Source organism: Gobio gobio (assembly GCF_949357685.1).
Source record: "Gobio gobio genome assembly, chromosome: 5".
In the NCBI taxonomy this organism is placed as follows: domain Eukaryota; kingdom Metazoa; phylum Chordata; class Actinopteri; order Cypriniformes; family Gobionidae; genus Gobio; species Gobio gobio.
This window is the reverse complement of record NC_137101.1, coordinates 21,866,391-21,889,570: the sequence shown is the minus strand read 5'-3', so window position 1 is coordinate 21,889,570 and position 23,180 is coordinate 21,866,391. Positions and strand designations below refer to the sequence as shown.

The window sequence follows — 23,180 nt, the reverse complement described above, 5'->3', positions numbered from 1 at the left end:
ATAGATAGATAGATCTGTATGTTGTGAGTGTTCAGTGTGGTGTGAAGGACCCAGCTGAAACAGAAAGATTGCCAATGTGGCTGTGTTTGATTGCTGCTCTGAATAAAATGGAAGCTATTCTCATCGTGTCATGTCTAATCCACTTCAACTAGCAGCAGCCCATCAACAAGCGTGATAGCATGAGCACAACTTCAGCCTGATCTCCCGACCTTTGTAAAGTGCTCCATGTATGTTTTTGATTGTGTGAATATAAATGTGTGAACTGATGTGTGTATAGGTGTCTCCACACGTTCACAAGCTTGTTGATGTGGGAACGTGTGAGAAAACAGCATATGAAAAGATGCTGAAATGCAGACGCCCATAATGACACGCCCATCATACAAGAAGACCGTCCTGCAACAGCTCTATCTAGTGGTGAGACAATCACATTACAGACATATTTTCAATTTCTGGGGTACATTTTCAGGTTCTATTTAATTTTAGAACACATAAATATTCAACATTAAATATACAAAAGTATGAATATGAAATAGCTTGTTTAAACAATCTCTACATGCATATACCCAACACATCTGACTGTCAGTTATATGCATGAAGGGACAACAGCAGGGGGTCTAAAATGAGTGTCAATTAACAAATAAGTCATCAGCACCAAGGCGACGTTGTCATGACTACAGCACCGGCATATTAACATCCCTCACCATCAAAGTCCATTCAGAACAAATCTCATTAGTGGTTAGCCAGCATGTAAGCTGGTTAACAACATCCTACGAAAGAGATACACTTTCAAATGCTGTGAAAAAGTGAGCTAGTAGCAGACCAAAAATACATGTATTGATTTCAAGGTCTCATTTACAGAAACATCATTCCTGCCTAGTGCTATTCTGTTGTGCTGTGGTATATTTGCATTAAGTGTGTCTATCAAAGCATGTTCTATTTCTGTGGATGCATGCTCTTGTTATGAAATACACCAGAGAGTTGTGACTCAGCAGCAATGAAGAACGGATACCAAGCCAGTGATGGTCACACTCACAACTGACCAGTGTTTTTGTATAGATAGGACACAAACACATCCACATATTTGAACAGTAATATTGAATTTCGCAGTCTGAACACATGAGGTTGGTTTTTCGGTTGGAGTTGTTTATAAAAACGGTGCAAATATGTGGACAAGACAAATAAAAATGAGAAGCATGCATGTAAAAACAGAAGAGGACATTGACTGGGTACGGACAGAAATGGATTAGATGGATTTATACAGCAGGGCAGGGATACTTCAGGTTTTGCAGTTCACATTTCATTTTTAATAACTGTGGCACATTGCAACGAGGTTTGAATTGTCAATATGAATTTATGCATTAGATATAATGAACTAACAATTAACATTTTTACAGCATTTATTAAAGGGGTCATGAATTGAGAAATCAACTTTCCCTTGAGCTTTTGATATATAAAAGGTCATGGTAATATAAGAATATCCTGTAAGTTTCAAAGCTGAAAACGTCCTTGTTAGTCAAAGAAAAGCTTTTATAGACACCAGGCCCAGTAAACGCTTGATCTCCGGATGTGTCTAGATGTGACGTCAGAGTGTGGTGAAACATCACCTCAACAGAAGAAGAAGAACGCCTGATTCTGTAGCCCCGCCCACTGACTCGTGCCTGACATGTTATAGATAAATAACATCGGCCTATACGTAGACCGGATCGAACTTCCAAGCAATAAACATGCCGCAAAAGCTTCATTCGGATTCCAATATTATGAATGCATGGATGAAATTTATTTTTAATGAATATCCAGCTCATGTGGGGAAGACGTGTGTTTGTTCCTTCATTTCACCACAGATTCGTTTGTAAACAAGAGACTGGATTTGCAGACAGGAGGAGATTACATGAATGAATGAAGCAACACACTTATGTGAGTAAAAAAGTTTTTTTTTTAAATATGTGATAGTATTGCATTGTTACAGATCGTTTGATTATCTATTGATTATTGTCTGACTCTGCAGTGAGTCTTGTGTGTGCGTGTTAGTGATGCACGGTTCGCGGTTATATCCACCGATCGGGTGGGCCAAGTAATAAAAAATAACATTCCAATCAATCGCGGGTGGATGAGAGATAAATAATTGTGTTTGTTTGATAAAGACATTTTGCGAGCCCTGTGGGACGAATCATTCCGGTTGCCGTTTTCCCACACGCTTTCAAAACAATTCCCATATGTATAATAATAAATAATTTGTTACATTTATATAGCGCTTTTTTAGGCACTCAAAGCGCTTTACATATAGAAGGGGGAATCTCCTCAACCACCACCAATGTGCAGCATCCACCTGGATGATGCGACGGCAGCCAAATTGCGCCAGAATGCCCACCACACACCAGCTGATTGGTGGAGAGGAGACAGAGTGATGAAGCCAATCAGTATATGGGGATGATTAGGACTCCATGATGGAGAGGGCTAATGGGCAAATTTGGCCAGGATGCCGGGGTTACACCCCTACTCTTTATCGAAGGACATCCTGGGATTTTTAATGACCACAGAGAGTCAGGACCTCGGTTTAACGTCTCATCCGAAGGACGAGACGTTACTGACAGGGGATCTGAAGCTCATTATAATATGCAAATCTTATCCAATCATAGCAGTGGGCGTTTACTTCCAAGTCTTCAGTGCGGCACGCCCATAAAAACCGAGCGTTCCATGAGAGAGGCTCAAAACCAGGGTAGAAAATAGCCTATAACTTATTCATTATGATTTTTTTTTAACGTAAAAACCACGCAAACGTCATAAGTTGACCTCAGACAACAGTATAAAAAAATTCAAAAAGCCAGTTCATGACCCCTTTAATCTAGTAATCTTAAATATACTATTGTTTGTTGTACAATAAATGCATGTGCTTGTAACGTATCAATTAATGGTCACTTATTCCAGCATTGTTTTCATTAACTAGAACTAAAACTATTAAAAATAATGTTGGGTAATTGGAATAAAGCTGAAATAAAATAAAATGTAAATATAAGATAAAAAATTACTTAATAAATAAGTGTAAGCTGAAGTATTAAAATGACTAAAAATACAAATAAATTAAAGCTAAATAGAAATATTTAAAAACCACAAAATCTAATAAAATTATTAAAACTTAAATTAAAATTAAAATGGAAAATATAAAAATACAAGCTAATTCAAAATATTCATAACTACTATAATAGTATATAAATAATTCTAAAAGAACACCGATTTATAAAATTCAAAATATTTTAAAATGAAATAATAATAGCTGTAAAATATTGTTCATTGTTAGTTCATCACGCATTCTGTAGGTTTAGAGGTAAGGATATGGTTAGAATTAAATTTTCAGACAGGAATTTTGTTCTGGGATCAACAAAATAGGTTTGTACCCAGTAACACGCCTAACTCTGCAAAATCAGGAGGTGGCACGTTCCTGTGCGAAAATGTATTTCTAACCATATCCCTACCACTAAATCTAACCATAAGTTTTCCCTAAAATAAACAGGAAATGATAGGTTAATAACACTGATGTAGAAGCACCTAACCCTGGTTGTAAGCCTAAACTAGACATAAACTGTAAACTTAAATCTGATTGCAGGGAAATCAGGTTCTGCAGTCACCCAGCATTTTCTAAAAGTGTCTACTGAACTATGTAATGTGAGCATCTTGCAGTACGGTACACTTACTACTCCCAATAGTGTTGAACCAGACCAGCTAAGAAACAATGACTTCCCTTTTCGTCTACAAGTCAAAGTCAACAGAAAGTGTATGAGCTGAGGTTTATGGCTTGCCAAGAACATAAATCATGAATCTCAAGTTAGTAAACGTCACTGGATGCAGCACATTTCGGCAGGTTGCTCTGTCTAATCTATTGATCTCCCGAATAACCCTCTGGCCAAGTCACCAGCATTTATCTCCCTCTATAATGTCACTCTTCATGACAGCTGACAGCTCCTCTATATATATTCCTGATGTCTCGTCTTCTCGAAAACCCCCGTCTCTTAGCAACATGCTATCGCTACTGTGAAAGGGTAAGACTGCAGCATTATTCTGAGTCTGCCATCCTCCTCTGCTATGCCTTGAAAGAGCGGCCAGAAATCAAATGGCCTGATGAAATGGGAACACAATTGAAAAAGCAACCGGTGAGAAAAGAACTAGGGCTTATTTCAACTTCCTCTTGCATCAGGAAGTATAATCATGCATGCTTGCTAATTAACAGGAACTGATCTGAAATATGTCAATTCATAATGCACATATTTTAGTGAATTTTAGGCAAACACTGTGTACATCTTATTTGTTATTATTGCACTGCATTATGTATACAGTGATGTCCAAAAGCCAGAGACTACAATGCAAATCTGGGATAATGAAAATAAAAGCTATACTATTTTGACCAAAGTTTACATATATTTATTTTGATTTAGTATATTGTAAAAATTTTTATACGAGTTACTAATAAATCCCCATGAGATTCTTGACTTCAAGTCTGGAGGGATTTTCATTTTCTTTAAGATGCTGTATTGACCTTAAAAATCTCAAACTCATATACTGAGGAATTTCTTTTGAACATCAATCAATACAATATTTAAGTTCTGAGAACCTTCCAAACACGAATATAGGTTCAGATCAATAGAGCTTTGTGGCGTTCCGAGCATGTATGTGCAGGGGATTCTAAAAGAACATATTCTTCCAGACTTTATACCAATCATATGGTACTGTATGTTTGGAGATGAATGGAAGTCAATTTCAAAAGCTCCTGCGAGATGTATGATGGAATCCACATAGTAGATCAATGTCTCAGGTCAAATTCCTGACAACCGAACAATGTCACAATAGAGAAAATTGAGCTCTTCCCTACAATTAGCTGGATCGCTATCTTTCCATCTATACAAGTCTGTTGTATGTTTAAAAAAATGTATTGCACTGAATTACTCTGTTTAGTTTGTCCCAGTGATAAATAGCTTTTCCTCATCTTCATTCATTGAGTATACAGCCTGACAGCAGTGTGTCAACAACATATATATCTGAGCATTATGAACTCCATACAACAAAGAAAGGTTGCAGTTTTTTGATTCATGGGCTCTTTACTAGTTAGCTTTATGGTGAGGGACTGTGAGGAAGTGTCTAACACCTTTTTGGCTCCTTTGAGAAGCAATGTGCTCTGAAAAACAAAAAAACAAAAAGGCCAAGCATTGATTTCCAAAGAAGATGCTCCCCATGAGGGAAATAGAGAGAAAGGGCCAACACCATCTGTCATGTCAGAGCGCTGCCTCTGAACCACTTTCCTGTGAAATTACATTCACATTGTGAGTGAGATAAAGAGAGAGGTGCAGAAATAGGCCATCCCAGAGCCGGACAAATCTGGTTGCGCTTAAGTATTCTCTTCCGAAATTGTGTGGTTGGGAATTTGGGTCTTACAGGCAATATGGTTTTAATAAATTATTAACTTGACAAAAATAGAAAGCATTTTTCATTTCACAATGAGATTGGTGAGCGTCTTTGTTAGCAAAGATGTTGGCACAGTGAGGGTTTTCATTGTTTGTGAGTGCCAAACTGAGCTTCGCCTTTAAATAAATTAAATTGGCAAAAGAGACCCAATTTTTCAAAAGTGCAGCTGTCACTTTTTAGAACTAATGGACTTTCTTTGCATTATGTTTTACGCATTTTGCATCAAAAAGCTTCCTAAATAAGACCATGCTGGTCCACCAGCTTACCACCTATATTTTGATGGTCCATCAGCTAAACTAGCCACAAACCCAGCATTAACTACATTGGAAATGACCATTTGCTGATGTCTTTCTCTTGGCATTCCGCTGAACTAACACTCACCTGTGACTAATCTGCGTCCCACGTAAACTGGACATGGTTTCTTCAAGATTCTGTCTCAGATCGGCGATGTTCTTCACTGTACGCATCCGTCTAGTCTCTGGATCCTCCCCTGGTGGACAGAGAAAAGAAAACATTGGTTACCCTGTTACAGACACTTGCTAGTAAATAGTCTGGAAGGCAAAACAGACTCGGCATATGAACCAGTCAAACATGCTGCGGCCAGCGGTTAGTGAGAGGAGGCTGTCTGCTCTTGCATGTCAACTTAGACGCTGAAGTTACAGCCTGCTGTGCAGCTGATGGGATAAAGGGACAGATTTCACGGTCATCACTTTTCCGCGGAGCACGGAGTAATCCATGCGCTATGACACCACTTCTTAACCCCTAAGCCAGGCTCAAAGTTTGGCTGGAGCATGATTTGCCAATAAAGCAGAAATCTGTCAACATTTTTGGGAAAAAAATGGACTGAGTCATTTTACTGCACATATTTTCATCCTCGTTTTCTGGACAGAAGTGAAGAAAACACGGTATTAACTCAATAGAGGTGTGAATTCTGAATTATCTCTGTGATTCAGATCATTTGAATCTGTTCCCTGAACAAAGAGCCATTCACTGATTCATTCACTGAACCTTTTCTGCACATTGCATTATTGTTATTGACCAATGAGTGTCTTTTCGTGCGTTGTGAATGTGCCATTGAATTATTCACTCAACTGATTCATTTAAAACACTCCAGAAACACTCCATTAACATGTTTTCCCCACAAATGACAACAAAGCATATCTATCTTTTGTCTCTATTTACTACCATCTCAACTGCTGGACATGTTTATCATGCTACAGATTTTTTTGTTTTGTTTATAATAATTCATTGTTATAGAGGTCCTATTATGCCACTTTTTTACAAGACGAAAAATAAGTTTCTGATGTTCTCAAAGTGTGTATGTGAAGTTTTAGCTCGAAATACCCCACAGATCATTTTTATTGCATGTAAAATGCCCTTTAAATCCAAATGAGCTGCTGCTCCCGGCTCCCTTTCAAGAAGAGGGCAGAGCTTCAAGAGCTTGTGTTAGCAACTCCGATTACCTCACGCAGACTGAAAATTTCAGAAACTGTTCAGCATATTATATTCAAACTGGAGTAGGACAATGATGGAGAGACTCGAGAAGAAGTGACAATGTAGAATGCAACAGAATGTTTCTGAATGGTTAGTTGATTAATTTTATTAGTTGATGAATTATGTAGCTGATATGGAGTTAACCATCTTCAAATCATTGATTAGCATGTTCAGTCATGATAATCGCTCATGTGGGAACTGTTGTAAGATATCTTCAGAGCCAGAGAATATGCGCTGCATGAAGATATACCAGGTATAGCTTAGTTTAATTACGATTATAACTTAGTTGTTGTCAACTTGCTTTTATGACAAGCTATTGCATTTGTGTTATGTACTGTATTGCAATAAATGTGAAAATACGGATGCGACAGCTTGAGCAAACTCCCAAATGTGCTCTACTACAACAACTCTTCATCTTCTCAACATGGCCTCACCCCCTTTGTTACGTGTTCCCGGGGGCGCGGTTTATGTACATTTTAGGGTTTGTGATGTCACCAACCCGGGAAGAAGCTTGTTGTAGTCCCTACCAGCCGTTTGTTGTAGTCCTTAAAAAGTGTTTTCTGTAAAAGTAACATTCTGAACAACAAACATTACACACTAACTAAATTTAAAAAAGGGATATAATAATCAAGGACCCCTTTAAATTGCAAAAACATCCTTATGAAGCCAGGAAAAGACATCAAAGGCAATCATGCCCTTATAAGAAAGAAACGTATTATTCATTTGAAATATTGAATAATATTGAAATATTTTTCATTTGTTCATGGCCACAACACCACTAGAACACAGACTTTGGATCTGGGTCTGCAGAGGCTCAGTTAAGTGCTTTTTTTCCACTGCATTAACTTCACTGAACAAAGACACTCAAAGAGACACTCATACAAGCTGATGATGGCAATAGGGGGTCTAACAGCAGGTCTGCATGGCTCCCACACCCCCCCCCCCCCCCCCGACTAAAATACTGAGCTATGATGTGAAACACTTATTAATATTAATGGAAAAAAAACTTCTATCACTAATTAATATATACAATCTCCTATCATACAGAATATGGTGCACTGATCTCAAGTGTGTTGATTTTGTGATGAAGTTGCAGCGAAATCACATTATGTGGGCAATTAAAATAATATTTAAATCGAAACTGATTGTACTGTATTTACTTTCATAATGGCTGTAAAAGTATAAAGCAAAAGGGGAAAAAACAAGAAATATAAACAATGATTTCCCATGTGAACCATGATGGAACAAGTCGCATTAAGATTAACACCCAGAACTATTTTCAACAGCACTTCTCACTTGTCAAACACCTCCAGGTCAAACCTTATTTTTCTTCTGTGTTATTAAACGTCACCTCATATTTTGTTTTAGCATGTCTGTGCTGCTGCGTAGAGAGCTGGACTCTTATACACAGACATTGTCAAATCAATGTTTTTTGGAAGGCAAACCATCTGACAAACAGAAGCCATCATGTAAGTGAGCCTGACTCAAGTCGTCTGAGTGGAAGATCTGTCTGAGAGGATTGAAGACATGATGAGAAACACAACCATGCATGAGGGTGTCATGAATGGCCACCAATACAGAGCCCGAGTGCAAACTTAGAGCGATATGAAAAGATGCATATTCTGCCACGGGAAAGAACTGACGAGATTCCAGTGGAGGTAACATTCTGGGTTGTAGAGACCAAAGTGGATCTTTTCATATCTGAAAAAGCTGACAAGCTGGTCTTGAACATTGGAGCACATGTTTGCATTGGTTGCATTATTATATTCAAACACAGTTTAACAAAACGGACAGATGCATTTTAAAAAGTTAAGCTGTTTTTAATATGACCTCTTAAAAACTTCAAGGTGCAAAACACTGCAAGACGTCTGTTTTAATGTGTACATAGACCAACATTCCAAAAATATCTGTAATTTTGTTCAAAACTATATTCCTTGCAGCCGACAGTTTGATTTGTAACAAAATGATGATGTAAAGGGAATGACTTTTTTAAATACCGATTACCGTGTTGACACTTTCAGCAACAGTACCATGCTAAAATCCTCTTTAAAAAGGGTGCATCTCAAAGTTCATCCCTTTAAAGCACACCACATAAAATATTAACACTAAAACAACTAAGCAGAAAAGAAAACTATACCTCACTAATTATACTAGTTGACCATCCTGATCCCGAGGCATGGCCCTGGAGCACAAACACAAACAGGACCCTATTTTAATGATCTGAGCGAATGGTCTGAAGCGCATGGCACAGGTGCACGAATCCACTTTTGCAAGTTTAACGATGGAAAAAACGATCGGCGGTTGACAGGCGCATGGTCCAAAAAGGCTTGTACCTAGTCTCTTAATTAGTCATGGGTGTTTTGGGCGTAACGTGCACAAAACCAATAAGAGTTGCATCTCCCATTCCCTTTAAAAGACAGTTGCACTTGCACCATGGCGGAATTCACTATGGCGGAAATTGGAAGCGGAAAGACTGAACACTTCTCCAGAGAGGAATCCTTTTAATATTTAAAAATGTTTGTGTGCTGCTTTGTGTCCCTGTGTGTGTAATAAGCAGAGTGTACGTGTGTCGTGCACCCGCCTATAGGCACATATTATTAACGCGCCCTTTAGATAACACAAAAAAAGTGCGCTATTGACTTTACACCAGGTTTTTGTTGGTCAATGGTTTCAGTTGCCTCAAAATAGCAACGAGCCAACAATGCGCCTGAACACACCTCATTTTCAGATCAGCACACCCACGTGCAAACAGATGGGCACGAGTGCAATTGCTATTTTAAAAACGTAGCGCTGGACGTGAAAATGATAACTGAGTCGGGCTGAAACTAGCAAAAAACACTTGAGTTGAGCCTGGCATCGCATTGTGCCGGGTGTATGATAGGGCCGATAGAGTCACTGTGAATATCTCAGGTGCTCTGTTACCCAGAAGGCTTGTTTTATATGCTTGTAATGGACCGTTCAGCCAAACTGTGTGAGGCAAATAAAGTAATTTCTCTCTCCTGCACTACCTCACATATAAAGCAAAGAGAAATTTAAAACCCACACACATTTAGCAGGTGCATGGCTATTCTCAATGCATGTGAATCTTGGATATAATCAAACAATACAAGAGCTTCTGACTCGGATATTTGATTATCAAGGGCTCTGGGTGGTATAACTGCACTTGTTGCCCTCCGGGTGAGCAAGACACACTTCTGTAAGCACCACTTGAGCCTGTCAGCAGCAAGGGAGGGTGTGAGGACACACCGCTGGCTCTGTCTGATCAGATGGTAGCTGAGAGTTTGCTTTGATTCAACCTCATTGTGCCAGTGTGAAAGCTAACCTCAGAGTCAACAGCTTCAAACTGGAATCTGTGTCGATTGCATTGTGCTGCTTGTGTTTTGCATAATTCAGAGCTGTGTTGTACCGTGGCATTCATTTCAAGGCAAATGGGGATGCAAATGTGTGACACAGCAGTTTTGTGTGCCCTAATAGCAAAGAGCCAGTTAAATGTACTGTAGTGTTAAAGGTACAGTAGAAAAAAACTTAAAGGGGACATTTGCATATAACTTCCTTCAAAGCAAGACATCGACGAATAGTTCCACATTATTGCACCATAGGCCCCGCCCACTGTTTTTTAGTTGCTCGGCGGCTCTCATTTACCTACACTGGAGGTGAGCGCTGTGTCACGTCAAAAGCAAATAGAACCCATTATAATCACTGACGCTGTCTACACTGGATACAGTATACAGACTTGAGTCTGTTGACAGGACAAATGGTAGAGTGAAAGAACATTCGATTTGACGATTTGACGTCCAATTTAAACATCTCATCCCGGGTCGCGTTGAAGGATTATAGGTTTGTTCAGAGCATTTTGTTTTGTTAGCGAGGAACAGTGTAATGAAGAGTTTGCAAAGAAACTTGAAAGATGAAGCAGCCAATTGTATTGGATCTGTCAGCAGCTGCATCACATACTGTAAGTACATGATTTCATAATGCTTTTGTCTGTAAATGATAATGTTTTCAAAACACTTACTCATGTGAAAAACACTTCAAGTGGGTGTTGAGACCGTTTCCTATGCAATGATGTAATGATGTTAGCCAATCATAACAGCGGCATGTTTACTGAGGAGCTGCCCCTTAAAAATGGGTAATTTCAGACAGGGTCAGAATTAAGGTAGAAAATAATAGTTTTTCTGCATATATATGTTTTTTTGTGCAAAAAAGTATTAACTTTATAAATGAACCTCAAGGAACATATTAACAATGATAAAATAATCCATGTCAAGACCCCTTTATTTCTAAGGGTCAGAAAGAGGGTAGAAAATGGTCATGTTAAAGTAAATATCGACTAATTTTTGTTCAAGAAACTAATATTAATGGTTGACTTTAGTGGGGAAAAAAAAGTTTTACATTATCTGTGCTGTTCAAAGTTTACAACCATGATGCTGCGATGTATTAGTTTATTGTCAGGGTGTTGCTATGCAGTTGCTAATGTGAGAGTATTAAGGTGTTGCTGTTGCTATGTTGTAGCTAAAGCGCTCTGGGTGTTAGCTTATTGGTTATTTGCTTGGGTTCCTACTTCAAAGGTTTGGTAAATTTATGGGATTTTATGGGATGCATATCCTCGTCCACAAGGCTAAATACATTAGTCAGATTGATTATAAAAGTAATAGTGCACCTTTCCTCCTAAAAAAAAATTAACAAAAAAGTATGATTTGAGGTACTATTGTCTGTAGAAAACTGAGCATACTGAGTTACATGCTGGAGTTTAATGTTTAGGCTTAGAGCAGGCTTTTGTCCAAAAAAAGGTCTCCTTTGACTAGATAATTTACTTGAAGTACCCCCTGAGATTTGAAGTATATATTACAATAATTGAATGGCAATAATTTAAAAACATTTATTATTTAGATTATATGACATGCAGATTAAAGAAATAAAATGTATTTCGATTTTTTTGATTTTAATATTATTTAGCCTATTTATTTCATTTTTAATTTTAATTCAATTAATTGCTTGTCACCAACTCTGCAATTCCCCTTAGGGGTTCGTGAACCACCATTTGGGAACCCCTGGCTTAGAGATTTGAACAAAACCTTAACTTAGATTGGATAGTTCACCAAAAACTGAAAATTCATGATTTACTCACCCTCATGTATTCCAAACTTGTATGCATTTTACTCTTTTGAAGATATTTTGAGGAATGGTGGGGTCCAAACAACATTGGACCCTACTGACTTTCAATGTATGGCCAAACAAGCACTGAATTTTTCTCAAAGTATCTTTCTGTTTTGTGTTTCACAGAAAAAAATAAATGCCATGGAATGACATGAGGGCAAGTAAATGAAATGGCAAGACAGAATTTGTAATTTCATGTGAACAATCCCTTTAAGTATTAGCAGTAGTAATAGTGACCACTAAAACGAGTAAGACATAGCCCCTTTAAAACATTTCCTCAGTAACTCAAATGCTGTGTGAAGGAATGCAGCTATCAGACTGAACTACAGGGAACTGAATTACTTCAATAAGATGAGGTGGTGGGCTTGCAAACAAACAGCCCTGTGGTTGACAGATAATATTAGATGGGTGAGGAATAAAAGCATGGATCACACCGACGGGAGGGTACACAGAGCTATTGATCAGAGCTGCAGACAGCCTGGCAATGCTTCCATAGCCGGCAGGTGTATCTGGCTTCTAAATGTTCTCCTATAGCACAATCAGAGTACCATAATTCACTCTGACATCCCCAAGAACCGTTTCTAATGCAGTTACACACACACTCGACCCAGAGTTCAGGGATAAATATGACCATTACCACAGCAACGCACAAGCAAGGCACACAGTCTGTTACAGTATGTTGCTGATGAGTTTGAGTGACTCTGTGTAGCTATGCGGCATGGCACTTACGGCGTGTCTGCGGATTTAAAACCTGCTCCAGGTCTCCCAGCATAGTGAGTATAACCTCTTTATCCAGCTGTGCCTGCTCCTCTCTGGCACTCTCAAGCTCCCAGTCTCCTCCAGTGTCCGCTGGACCTGCCCGGGTGTCCTCATCTGATCTTCTACTGCTGCCCGCTTTATCCACCAACTCCTGCCGCTGGTGCTGATGCACAGGTGCCATCCGGCTGGACTTACAACCCCAGGGCACAGGTATAAGGGAGTGTTCGGACTGGGAGAGCATCTTGGTGAGGGACAGCGAGAGCGACCGAGCTCGGGTGCTGCTTTCAGGGTGTCTGCGAGAGCTGCCTCGGCCATGTTGGGGCGAGGGTGATGAAGACGACATCCCGGAAGCTGATGAAGGTGGGCATGGCGGTTCATCCAGCTCAAAGGCGTAAACCCTCTGCTCCCCATCACTTAGCAGCATGAGGTTGCCGAGTGAACGTTGCTTGCGGAGGTTTAGATTGTCTGGGAGAGACTGCGGTGACTTGCGAGGCGGGCTGCCGCCCTGGAACACAGAAAAGTCGGCTCCCCGCTTCATATTTTCACACGTTCTTTAGGATCCCGTGCACTTTTTCTACCTTATCTTGAAGTTTGTTCCTCTTCGCATGATCTGCGAGCCTCAGGTGGCAGCCGGCACACAAGCTCAGTCGCAAAACTGCCCCTTGCACCAGGGAGCTTCAAATATCATCCTGCCCACACACACGCTCGCTCGCCGCAGCCAATAACCAGCATCCAGGTGCACGTGCTGAGAGCCCACTCCTCCTGTCTTCCTCCTCTCCTAGCACTTCTTCCCTTCAATGCAGCACGGAGGCTAACGGGAAGCAGATCTGCACCAGATTACGGTTAAATTGCGATACATATCCTTCACGGCATTTCCCTCTCTTCCTGTTTCTCTCCCAGCAACCGAGGTCTCTTCACACACTCTGTCTATTAATTACCGGCTGGAGTGAGCGCATGTGGCTTGCTCCAAGGGACAGGAGCAGAGATTGAGGGTGTGTGCGCGCTCCGATATGCGAGCTCAGAGTCCGCCTGCTCCTCTTAACATGCTGTGAGCTGCTTCATTCTCTTTATCCATCTCCTCCTTTCCTCTCTCTGTGTTTCTCTTTTCAGCAATGATGGCTGGTTTCCTGTTGCTGTTAGCTACCGAGTCAGCACACACCTTCGTAGCCAAACAGGTATGTGTGTATGTGTGTGTGTGTGTGTGTGTGTGTTGTGGGAATAGCGTAAGACAAAACTGGCTTTCAACACTGATCTCTCCTCAGACTCTCTTCCTACTGGTGAGGGGTGTTTAGGTAATGCATTTAGAAATGCTGCAGCCTACAGCTCAACTGAAAAAGGAGGGTAAATCATACCAAAAAAAGCTGAACTATGACTATAATATATCCCAAAACAGATTTTTAACCTTCATAGATCAGACTCTAAATCAATACAGGGACACCCAATTTAAAATAAGATTTTATGATGATGATTTTATAATAATGAAAGACAGAATATAATTAATATAATATAATATAATATAATATAATATAATATAATATAATATAATATAATATAATATAATATAATATAATATAATATAATATAATTAATATAATATAATATAATATAATATAATATAATATAATATAATATATTATAATATAATATAATATAATATAATTAATATAATATAATATAATATAATATAATATAATATAATATAATATAATTAATATAATATAATATAATATAATATAATATAATATAATATAATATAATATAATATAATATAATATAATATAATTAATATAATATAATATAATAAATAAAACATAATATAATATAATACTTTTTATAAATTAAATATTTCATATAGACAATTGTCATTATATTATATTATTTTAATTATATTATAATGATTTATTATATTGTATAATATCATTATTATATTATATTATATTATATTATATTATATTATATTATATTATATTATATTATATTATATTATATTATATTATATTATATTATATTATATTATATTATATTATATTATATTAATTATATTAAATTATATTATAAAATAATTTTTTATTTAAAAAAAAATTTTCTTCTTTTTTTGTATCCGTTCTTGGACTCTGACAAGCTATATTAACAAAATGCTTATTAACAAATATTAACAAATGCTGAATTAACTAGATACACATTACAGATATAGACAGTTATCATACAGATTCCAGACAATTCAACAATGTAACAAAGGTCTTTTATTTTTATTTTTATCAAACAGTGGTATAAACTTTACAAACTAACTGCATGACCACAAACAGCCATCTCAATGTGCAAAAACAAAACAGGTGCATGCATAGATTTTGTTATTTTACTTGCAAGGAGTGAAACACATTTTACAACTGGGTGGAACCCACAATGCACTTTAACAGGAAGTGAGTTCTGAGGTGAACTTCTATAAGTAGTCCATGTGAGGGTTTCCCTGACGCATCACTGGCCAAACCACAGCATTTCAAACATGACCAGATGTAGAAAAAAAGCCTGTAGACATGCTATTCAAGAGGAAAAAAATGTTTCTCATATGTTCCACTTCCAAATCTTTTTCAAATTTTATGAATTTCTAATTTCTGTTTAAAATATATCACCCTAAATAAAAAAAAACACACAAATTAAGACTCTTAGTATTTTGGTAAATCAGAGAACAGTTTGAGACATGGATCTGGAAAGTCTGAGAAAGTCTAATAATCTTGAATTACTGGATACATTTTAGAGTTACAATCTAGCTGTACCATTTAGAATTTGTATTTGTTTCCTTCATTTGTTTTCAACAGCTCAGGGTACAATAACAATTTTATGCTTCCCTAAGTCTCATCAGCCATAAACTGTCCCAAAACTCTCCCAATGCAGTGCAAAACATGCAGTAAAAGTCATGTTATTGCTGCGACAAGATCCATTTGCAAACAACAATGTCCCTTACCTTCAAAATGACCACAGCAGAACTGCATTCTCATTGACGTGCAAACACTGACCACTTTGTGCTTATGTGTTCGCGTCTGCAGTTTATTCACTTTAATTTGACATTCCAGGCGTTTTTGTGCAAACTGGAGCACTAATTTATATCTCATTAAAGAAGAGTGGGCTGGTTTGAGGAAAGATTTTCCAGTCGAGTTTGTTTTCAGCTTTTTTAGATTGTTAATTACCAACAAAATGCATTAAAGTAACAACAGGGAACCTCAGGGATGCACGCACGCGGCCAGATCGCAAACCGATTAAATCTCATCTCGTACAGAATTAATGAAATAAACTCAAGCGTTTTGCATACAGCTAAAACAACAGTGGCTGTGCTGATAAATATTCACACAGGAAATGAACAACTAGGAACGCATGTCACTGTGCACCCTCCATTTCCAGAAACTGCAGCGCAGGTAAATGCAGCATTTGGGCACAATTTGCATTTATTTCTCACAGTTAATCGTAGACTGGCTGTTAAAATATGTGTACGAGCAGAGCCTGAGCCCCAGGCAACTATCTTCAGCTATCAGCTGTCACATCATAGTCCCACACATAGAGAAATACACAGAAGCGCAAATAAACAACACATTCTGCTGCTTGGCCTCCCAGACAAGGGCGGCCTTTGTCCACCTGTCATATCTGACCTTTTCTTGCTGTGATAGCAACATGGAACTAGAGGCTTGCAGAGAGAATCTGTGCCTGGGTTTCGGCTTCTGTGTGAGTGTATGTGTTGGGTGTGTTGAGTGTGTTTCGATCTCTTATATTTGACTATGTGTAGGTGTGTATGTGCACATGTGGCGGTACTCATCCTACCTGAGATCTCCTCCAGGCACTGTTTGGCGGTCTTGCCGTAGACCAGGTCTTTTGTGGGACTGAGACACGGATCAGGGGGGACCACGGTAGTGCAGTCATTCTCTGAATACGTCCTGAGTGAAGCAAAAGGAAAAATTACATATGAATTACTAGTATTTTACACAGTGAAGATACTGTTTTTTTGTTTGCACGCATATCATCTTAACAATGAAGGGAAACCACCAATTGCAAGATAAAACCACGAGATAAGACCTTTCACATGTGACCTAGTTAACTAGGCATTGAGAAAGGTCACGTGATTGATATTAATAGTTCTGTTTTCATTTTCATTTTAGTTAAAGCTGCAATATGTAATGTATATGTTTGTATGTTTTATGTTTGGTGATCTAGCGGTTCATAAACAAACCTGCATGCGTCTTGTGGAAGAACATTGTAGCCGGCGCTACTTCTCTCAGTTTATGTATATGACGAGTCACGCTGGGACTGTGCCTACTCCGCAGCGGTGGCAACCCAACCGGTGTAAAATGGTCAGAATATAAACAAAGAGTTCAGATGCAAAAGCCTCGAAAAGCCATATATATGTACCACAGTGATTCACGATAAGACAAGAACAAAGCTTGGAAAATGGATTCATGATGTACTCGCTCATTATATACATTTTGTAATTTTTTAACACAAAATGTCATTTTTGTCATTTTTATTAGTTTAATTTTAATTGAATCTAATTTTAAACTAAAAGAAAATGATAAATAAGCTGAAAATTGATTAAATCAAATATTTTTAAAATATTTTATTTTACTTCAGTTAATGTTTAAAAAAAAAGAATTATTGTTCTAGTTTTAGGTATGTAACGATAATACCCTGCCACTATTATTATTATTATTGAAATAATTTATTGTATAAAAAATGTATTATTACGGCGTAATAATATTATTGTATAATTATTATTGTATACTTTTAAAATGAATGCTAAGTACTATAAACTAACTGTACTACTGTAGTCAAACCCTTAAAGAATATGTGGAATAGGTTTTGTATACTTGATATATTTTGATACTTTAAAAAAATGTTTTAATGGTTTTAGTTTTAGGTATGTAGTGATAATACCCTGACACTAATAATAACAATATTAAATTTAATAATATATTATTACATATTATTAAATTCAATTCAATTATTATTATTATTATATTATTGAAATAATTATTTACTTCTTTACTACTATTATTATTTCATAATTTTAAAATGAATGCTAAGTACTATAGATTAACTGTACTACTATATGCAAACTCTAAAAGAAAGAAGAAAAAAAACTACCTATGGAATAAGTCATAGATTATTGATTTTACGTAGCTGTCCTTCTCGTGGGATTTTTCATAGGTTTGACTGTCATTGTGGGGACACCTGGTACCCAAAAATATAGCAAAACCTGACAAACACTGAAACCTGACAAACACAAACTGTAACGGTTGAAACAGACTGGGAGACACTTTATAAATGTATATGCATAACAACCACATCTACAACAAAGTCGTCCCAGGACACCTGCACTCACCCAGATAAACATTCCCTTCTCTCTCTCTCTCTCTCTCTCTCTCTCTCTCTCTCTCTCTCTCTCTCTCTCTCTCACACACACACAGTCATACACATCCAATTCACCAGCCAAATATTTCAGTGGCATGTCACACTGTTAGTTTCACCACGTGTTCCACACTCTTGCCATTGAGACGCCGAATTACCTGTGACAACAAACACACACACACACACACACACACACACACACACACACACACACACATACATACATACATACACTCCCTGCGAATGCAAATAAGGAAATGATGCAGAAAGGAAGACGGCTTAAACTGTCAGGTAGGTGAGCTGAATGAACAGTTTCAACAGAAGGTCAGGTAAGGACACACACAGAGATTTTATGGACATCAGACACATCATTTCATCTTTTTAAATGTAGTTTTCATGCAACATCACTGAAGCTGAGAGTGTTGATGGGAGTGTGCATGCAATAAAGTGGACCCACGGTTTTACAGTCGTTTTAAACAAATAAATGCAGCCATGTTAAGTGACTTCTTTCAAAAACATTAAAAAATAACAAACCTGAATATTTTGAACACTAGTGTATGAATCTGGCAATGCAACTTCATCAACTCACCCACCTTTGCCAAACATGTCAAATAGTTTGACGTAAGTGTAGTTTTAAAGAGCATGCACCATGTGGACCCATTCAAAATGCAGTGTACCATTGAGTGCTGTCGCAGCCCTGCAGGTTTTACGGTATCAAGCAAAGCTCTCGAGAGGAAGATCTGCAGTGGTGGAATGTAATAAAGGCTTCTGTTTAAAATTCCATAAAGACTTTAGGTTATAATCCTTATGAGACGACACTGATAATGCCAAAACAGCTTTAAGAAAACACCATCGTCTTCCTGTGAATAATGAACCTTCAAGGGTGGTGAGTGTGTTTTTATTAGAGCCGTTGAGCTCTAAGGGTTCTGTTTGTGCAGGCATGTCAGACGAGGGTCATTGGGTTGGAGAGCTCTTTATCAAGCGAAGGATTAAACATGTTACTGAACATACACAATCACTCAAGGACAATACCCTTCCACCCTTGCTTTTAACACTCAGTTTTTGTCTATCATAGGACCATTAACACTCTCTTTGTCTTTTTAATAAGCTGACTCAAACTGTTATGAATGCCCTCCGCCCATCAATCGCATATTCTCTTTTCAGTTCCCACTTCCTCCACTCAAACCTATTCACCCTCATTAGCCATCATTTGTTATGTCACCAGTTTCTCGGTGAGGACTGAAGGGAGGCCACGCCCCTCAAACGAGGCGGTCTGGCAAATGTCTCAGCGGTTCCCACTCTGGCTATTAATACTGGTGAGATGAGACGTTTACCCGCTGCTTTTTCTTAAAAAACACTGCGCGATTGGATATGTGATGCAATGGACAGATGATCAGTGGGTGTGTGTTTGTGGGTCTAAAAGCTGGTTTGATAAACTGTATAGATAGATGTCTGTAATTAATGATGCTTTATGTTGCTCCGTCAGCCTATGTGTGTAAGAGGGGTCTCACCCTGTCTGGTCAAAACAGGACTCTTGTCTAGACAATCTATAATGAAAAGAGATCCATCCTGTTAACATCACCCCTCACAGTCAGATTTAACAAGACATCCTCCAGATTTCTCTTTCTGCCTTTATTCTGACAGGAGAGTGAAGAAATGATTGATTCGAAAATGACTGAAACCCGGGTTTCCTGCACAGAAACACCACTGTGCAACATGTCGGAACATGTTCATTTCCCACCCAATTCTATAACATTCAAATTTTTCTAGATATTAAATCCCACATCTAAACAAAAACTGAATTTTGCTGTACTTTGTATATTGTTTGTGGTGTATCTTGTGAACGACTAGTGATAGGAATAGTACCCGTTACATTTGGCAATAGAGATTCTTTAAAGTGTCTGTCTGGTTAGCAGTGTGCAGAATGAGTAAAAGATGAGGTAATTATTCTGGACCTCCTGGGGATGAGGGTTTCATCTTTGTCTGTCTATTGAGGGTAATTACAGAGACATGGTCCTGCTGTCTCATGGATAATGATAATAATTTTACAACCCAGAATAGAACCAAGAAACCCAGATCTGTCTGTTTATCAGAGTCTTACCCTTTAATGTCATTGGATATGTAGACCCCAGTAGCCCTGCCAGGACTAGAAGTCAGCAGGGTCTATGATGAGGACATAGTAAGTTTAAAAAACGACCAGTTGGCATCTGTTTTCTGTACTGAGAGATTTCTGTCCAAAAAACTCAGAAATAATTGTATCCAAAGAGACACTGATCACAAGGAAAGCCCATCTGCCCTTAATTCATTCTCTAGGGGTGTAACGGTAAATGTAATATGACAGAGGTGGACTCTTCTGTGACTGAACAGAAGAGATCCAGATCCTTAATGATTAAGTAGGTACCCGCAACTTCGGCAACCATCCTTAACAATATGCAAAGCAATGTCCAATCATGTCCAACTGTGTTTGAGAATCACCAAAGACTTTATATATAGAAAAACGGTGCACTCCGATTACTTATGAATGGAAGAAAGTGCAACACCAAATATGGCGAGTACGCCCGCCTTGTAAATGAAAGAGCCAAACGTTGATTAGTAAAGTCATCGCGTCACTGCAGCTGCCGTTAGAAGCTCCGGTTGTTATAGAAACAGGCAGTGTTCTGAGACGAGTACTTAGGATTGCGCATTAGCTTTGTCCAGGCTGAAAAAATACAGTTTTTTTTGTCATGATTCAAGCGTTTAGAAACTAAATTTATGAGACAGTTGTTGTCAGATTTCATTGGTGATTTCAAATATGACATTTAATCGTAAGCCTGGCAAACAGTTTTGGAGAATTTGATGTTTCCCCATTGAAAGAGATAGGAGCTGCACTTGCAAGAGGCGTTTCAAAGATGGCCACCGAGTGAAATGACTTGTCTTAAAGGGACTTTGGAATCACTCACCGATACATGAAGGGCGCGACGGTTGCTGTGTTGGGATGGTTGTGTTGCTGCTGCTGGGGAAGTTGTACTACCCCATTGCCTCCTAGAGCTCCTCCACCACCCAGCCCTGAAGTGGCAGATCCAGAAAGTGCTGAGGTACTGGTTGATGACACCATGCTGGTCTTACGATTCTCCACACCTCCCAAAGATCTCTGCATATATATAGATTGACTGCCTTTACTAAGTTTGGTCTTCTCACCACTTGTAGCAGGTGCACTCGGTGCAGGTACACTAGGTTGAGTTGCTGCAGGCTTGGTGGTCGCCGACGGAGCCTTTAGACCAGACTTGGGGATGCCGCTGGAGGCGGGGATTGCACTTTCTTTCTTCACAGAGGCTGCAGATGTTTTGTTTCCTTTGGGGATGAGGCTTGCGATCTTGGAGCCTTTCTTAGAGGGCTCCAATATTACTGGCTCCTCTTTGGGTGGTGTGCTGGCTTTGCTCTTGGTCTTGTTCTTGTCCTCTTTGTCTTTGGGCTGCGGCAAGGACTTATTGTTCTGGTTCTTGCAGTTGTTGGTCTTGTTTGGGGGTGCAAAGGAGGATGCTGAGGTCTTCCCCTGCTGTTTCGAGATCCCGCAGGTTGGTGTGGGACTGCAGGTCCCCTCATCTCCAAACTCCGACAAGTCGTCCTCCTCCTGAAGAGACATTTCGGCCACCGAGGGCGAGGTTCTGGATGCGGAGCGAGGGTTGATGAGCCGGAACTTCTCCAACATGGAGCGCTGGTTGCCGGGGGCTGATTTGGAGGCATCTGTGATTGGGGGCCGGAGGCGATCAGATGATAAGGGAGGGGTCGGGGAAGCGGTTGGGCTGGGCGGCTTGGTGGCCAGCATGGATGAGGTGGCACTGTGCTTCATGTTCATGGACTTGCTGCGCCAGGACTTTCCAGCAGTGGGAGAGGGGATGGCAGAGGCCAGCTGCTGCCCGCTGGTGCTGGAGGGCACCGAGCCACTGCCGTTCATGCTGCCTGGCAGAGGGATGCCCTTCACCGACTCTGTGACAGAGAAACAGACAACACAGTGGACACATCTGTTAGAATGATAAAACTACACCCTAGAAGCAATACAAAGTTTGTGTTTGGCAAGGAGAAAATTGTATGACTTAAGCAATAATCAAATATTAGCATAAGAGGAAAGAGATTGTGGGAAAGAAAAATGTCCTATAAATACATGAGAAATAGATAGTGCTTCATCCAAATCTTTACTCTGCAACTACCGCATACTGAAATCCCAAGCAATGCTGTGATGCACTCAGGCAGAAAATTGGCTCCTAAATTGATTTTGTGGGATTTCAAATACTTTGTTGTTGCCAGACACCCTCTTGTTCTTTGTAAATGCAGTGATGTTTTGCAGAGAATCAACATGGCTCACAGGATAATATATATATATATATATAAACATACTTAATCTAATATAAATACATCATGTTCATGTTGAGGAACCACACATCTACATACTGTATATCAATCCTTTTAGACCATGACATTGCACAAATCTATCAGTCCAATAATGACAACTTCCAATTGTAAAGCTCAGGGTGCAGACTCAAAATGCTTTACATTGTAAGTGTATATAAATCAGATTACTTTGACCAGATTTCTCTGGATTGCACATTATTGACAAAAAGTACCATTGTATAACCATGTTGGGTTTGTTTTTCTTTTTCTTTGATGAATGACATTTTCTTTCTAGCACCAATATGAATATGACATATGGCATATGAATACAGTAATCATACAGTACCATGGTACATACCAAATAAGTATACTCAAGTAAGTATGTGTAAGGATATATTTTACATTTTAAGAGTGAATCTCTGGCAACCAGTCAAAAGCATATTTTTTCACTTGGGTAATTTTTACTAAAAATAAAATACAAATAAATAAAATAAACTTTGACGATCACTGTAATACTGTAAACAGTAGTATATTGCAGAATTGAGAATCTAATGAGAATC

At 38.7% G+C, this 23,180-nt stretch overlaps 1 protein-coding gene across 1 annotated transcript in view; it reads right to left on the bottom strand.

The window, feature by feature from the left end:
• The window catches only part of nav3 (neuron navigator 3), a 170,504-nt gene that overhangs the window by 59,992 nt on the left and 87,332 nt on the right, over positions 1-23,180 (bottom strand). Inside the window, exons 8-10 of the mRNA XM_079817471.1 lie at positions 21,192-22,218; positions 16,672-16,784; positions 5,833-5,941 (exon numbers count right to left, since the gene is read on the bottom strand). Of these exons, the coding sequence (XP_079673597.1) occupies positions 5,833-5,941; positions 16,672-16,784; positions 21,192-22,218 (1,249 nt within the window). The remainder of the gene's footprint in view (positions 1-5,832; positions 5,942-16,671; positions 16,785-21,191; positions 22,219-23,180) is intronic.